Genomic DNA, 2,603 nt, shown 5'->3' with positions numbered 1-2,603 from the left:
GTGGAGCTGCCTTGTTGAAAAAACGAGAAGATGGAATTGTCCTCTCGGTGTCTTTAATTTTTACTGTAATTTTCAACCTTTAACGGCAAAAACGACCCGCTGTAGGAATCCCGTAAATCCTGAAATCACGAAGCACATCTTGGACCCCACATGTTTAGTTTAGTTTAATCACGCCCATTTAGCCCGGCTTTAATGTCTTTATAAACTCCCTTTTCTCCATTCATGTCTCTCACACCCTTCCCTCTCTTCTCACAGTTTCTCTCCTCTCGAAGAAGACAACAAACAATGGCAAACCCTTCTCTCTGTCTCCTCTTCCTCTTCTCTCTCCTAACCCCAGCTCTCATTTCCTCTTCCCCAGTTCAGGACCCGGAACTTGTAGTACAAGAAGTGCATAGGTACGTCTGTGGCTCCACTGCTACTTGCGAATTGTCGGTCAAATAGTGAACGTGCTGTGTTTAATTTATGTATAACTGGTGTTTATAAGAATGTGTTACATTGTTTTTGGACAGGGCCATCAATGCTTCTAGGAGGAAGTTGGGCTATCTCTCTTGCGGGACTGGCAACCCCATTGATGACTGCTGGAGGTGTGATCCCAATTGGGAGAAGAACCGTCAGAGGCTAGCGGATTGTGCAATTGGGTTTGGTAAGAATGCCATTGGTGGAAGAGATGGTAAGATTTATGTGGTCACAGACTCTGGTAATGATGATCCCGTGAACCCCAAGCCAGGGACTCTCAGGCATGCTGTGATCCAGGATGAGCCATTGTGGATCATTTTCGCTCGAGACATGACAATTCAACTGAAGGAAGAGTTGATCATGAACTCGTTCAAGACGATTGATGGTAGAGGTGCTAGTGTCCATATTGCTGGCGGCCCGTGCATCACCATACAGTATGTGACCAACATTATTATACATGGACTACACATACACGATTGCAAGCAAGGAGGGAATGCTATGGTGAGAGACTCCCCACAGCATTTTGGCTGGAGGACTGTATCCGATGGTGACGGTGTGTCCATCTTCGGCGGTACTCACGTATGGGTGGACCATAATTCGTTGTCAAATTGTAACGATGGACTTGTCGATGCCATTCATGGGTCCTCCGCCATCACCATTTCGAACAATTACATGACCCACCATGATAAAGTCATGCTTCTGGGGCACAGCGATTCCTACACTCAAGACAAGAACATGCAAGTCACCATAGCCTTTAATCACTTTGGAGAAGGGCTTGTCCAGAGAATGCCAAGGTAAATAAAAAAGTTTTTTTTTTCTTAATTACGAAAGTGTTGATTAGTGGGCTAATTAGCTAGCAACATGCTCATTATCAGCCATCCAGGTGTCGATTATCATTCAAGATTTGAAACTAATTAGTATTTGCTCACATTTTCAGATGCAGACACGGGTATTTCCATGTGGTCAACAATGACTACACCCATTGGGAAATGTACGCCATTGGAGGGAGTGCTAACCCGACCATCAACAGCCAAGGCAATAGATTTGTTGCGCCCGACATCAGGTTCAGTAAGGAGGTAAGAGCCGAGAACCCATTTATTGCCCAACTGAAATAACTAACTTCCTTGTGATACTCAATGCCGAAAAGGCTTTGCTTTTGTAAGCCTTAAATGGGACAAACCCTAACACATTTATGATTTTTTATTGATGCAGGTAACAAAACACGAAGACGCACCAGAGAGTGAATGGAAGCACTGGAATTGGAGGTCCGAAGGAGACCTACTAATGAATGGTGCGTTTTTCACAGCATCTGGTGCAGGTGCTTCTTCAAGTTATGCCAGGGCATCAAGCTTGGGTGCAAGACCATCTTCGCTTGTCGGTACAATAACAGTGGGAGCGGGTGCACTTGGTTGCAGGAAAGGGGCTCGTTGCTAGCTGATTTTGAAATATTGAAGAAACAATATTTGCTACAAGTGATTTGGGCTATAATTAATTAATTAGCTAGTTAGAAAAGTAATTAAGCAGAAGGGAAATCAAAAATTAGGAAGGTGAAGAGAAGTCTTTAAGTATTAGTTTCCATGGCTTTATCTTCCCTCCAATTTCTAGTTCTTTTTGCCCATTGTTATCTGTTTTTATCTTCTTTTTTTCCCTTTTAATTCCTTTACCTCCCTTTGTACTCAACTTTGATGATTACAACCTCGGCCTGTTAATCTTTGAACCGTTAGGAATTCTCTTTGAGAATCTTGATGGGCTTAGAGAAAACAAGTGCAGAAGTGTTGATATAGTATATATCAATTATCTTTTCATGTTAAACTCTCTCTCCCGCCTCCCCCTCAGTCAAACAATGACAGAGCCAAGGACAAAATGAAACAGACTGCAGGTAAAGACAGGCGAAAAGTCTGTCAAACTTTACCAGTTGAATTAATGCAAGTGACTAGGAAAGTTGAACCACCAAATTAAAGTCCATGATTATTACAACTGGTGCCAAAATTATCAACAAATGAAGGCAGAATCTGTAAAATCAAGCTATATAACTAGCTCAATATATCATCATAAGCCCCTTCCGTATCGAAAACCCACTTCGTCAGAAGCTCCTCTGACCATCTTTCTTACCATGCCGTCCAATTAGTGGCAGCAATCACGGGAGG

General features: G+C 42.8%; 1 protein-coding gene across 1 annotated transcript; it reads left to right on the top strand.

The window, feature by feature from the left end:
- Positions 1-210: 210 nt before the first annotated feature.
- On the top strand, positions 211-2,268 carry LOC133676222 (probable pectate lyase 18). The gene is made up of 4 exons (XM_062097846.1): positions 211-395; positions 510-1,250; positions 1,394-1,532; positions 1,669-2,268. Exons 1-4 carry the CDS (start codon positions 223-225, stop codon positions 1,888-1,890), a joined length of 1,275 nt encoding a protein of 424 aa, XP_061953830.1. The 5' UTR covers positions 211-222; the 3' UTR covers positions 1,891-2,268.
- The last annotated feature ends 335 nt before the right edge of the window (positions 2,269-2,603 follow it).

This window comes from Populus nigra, chromosome 16 (genome assembly GCF_951802175.1).
Source record: "Populus nigra chromosome 16, ddPopNigr1.1, whole genome shotgun sequence".
NCBI classification, from domain to species: Eukaryota; Viridiplantae; Streptophyta; class Magnoliopsida; order Malpighiales; family Salicaceae; genus Populus; species Populus nigra.
This window is presented reverse-complemented; position numbering and strand designations above follow the sequence as displayed.

Excerpts from the sequence above, each read along its gene's own strand:
- LOC133676222 (XM_062097846.1), top strand. The coding sequence starts at position 223 with ATGTCTCTCACACCCTTCCCTCTCTTCTCACAGTTTCTCTCCTCTCGA. Across the intron at positions 1,251-1,393 it reads CTTGTCCAGAGAATGCCAAG|ATGCAGACACGGGTATTTCC; the intron begins GTAAATAAAAAA and ends TCACATTTTCAG. Across the intron at positions 1,533-1,668 it reads ACATCAGGTTCAGTAAGGAG|GTAACAAAACACGAAGACGC; the intron begins GTAAGAGCCGAG and ends TTATTGATGCAG.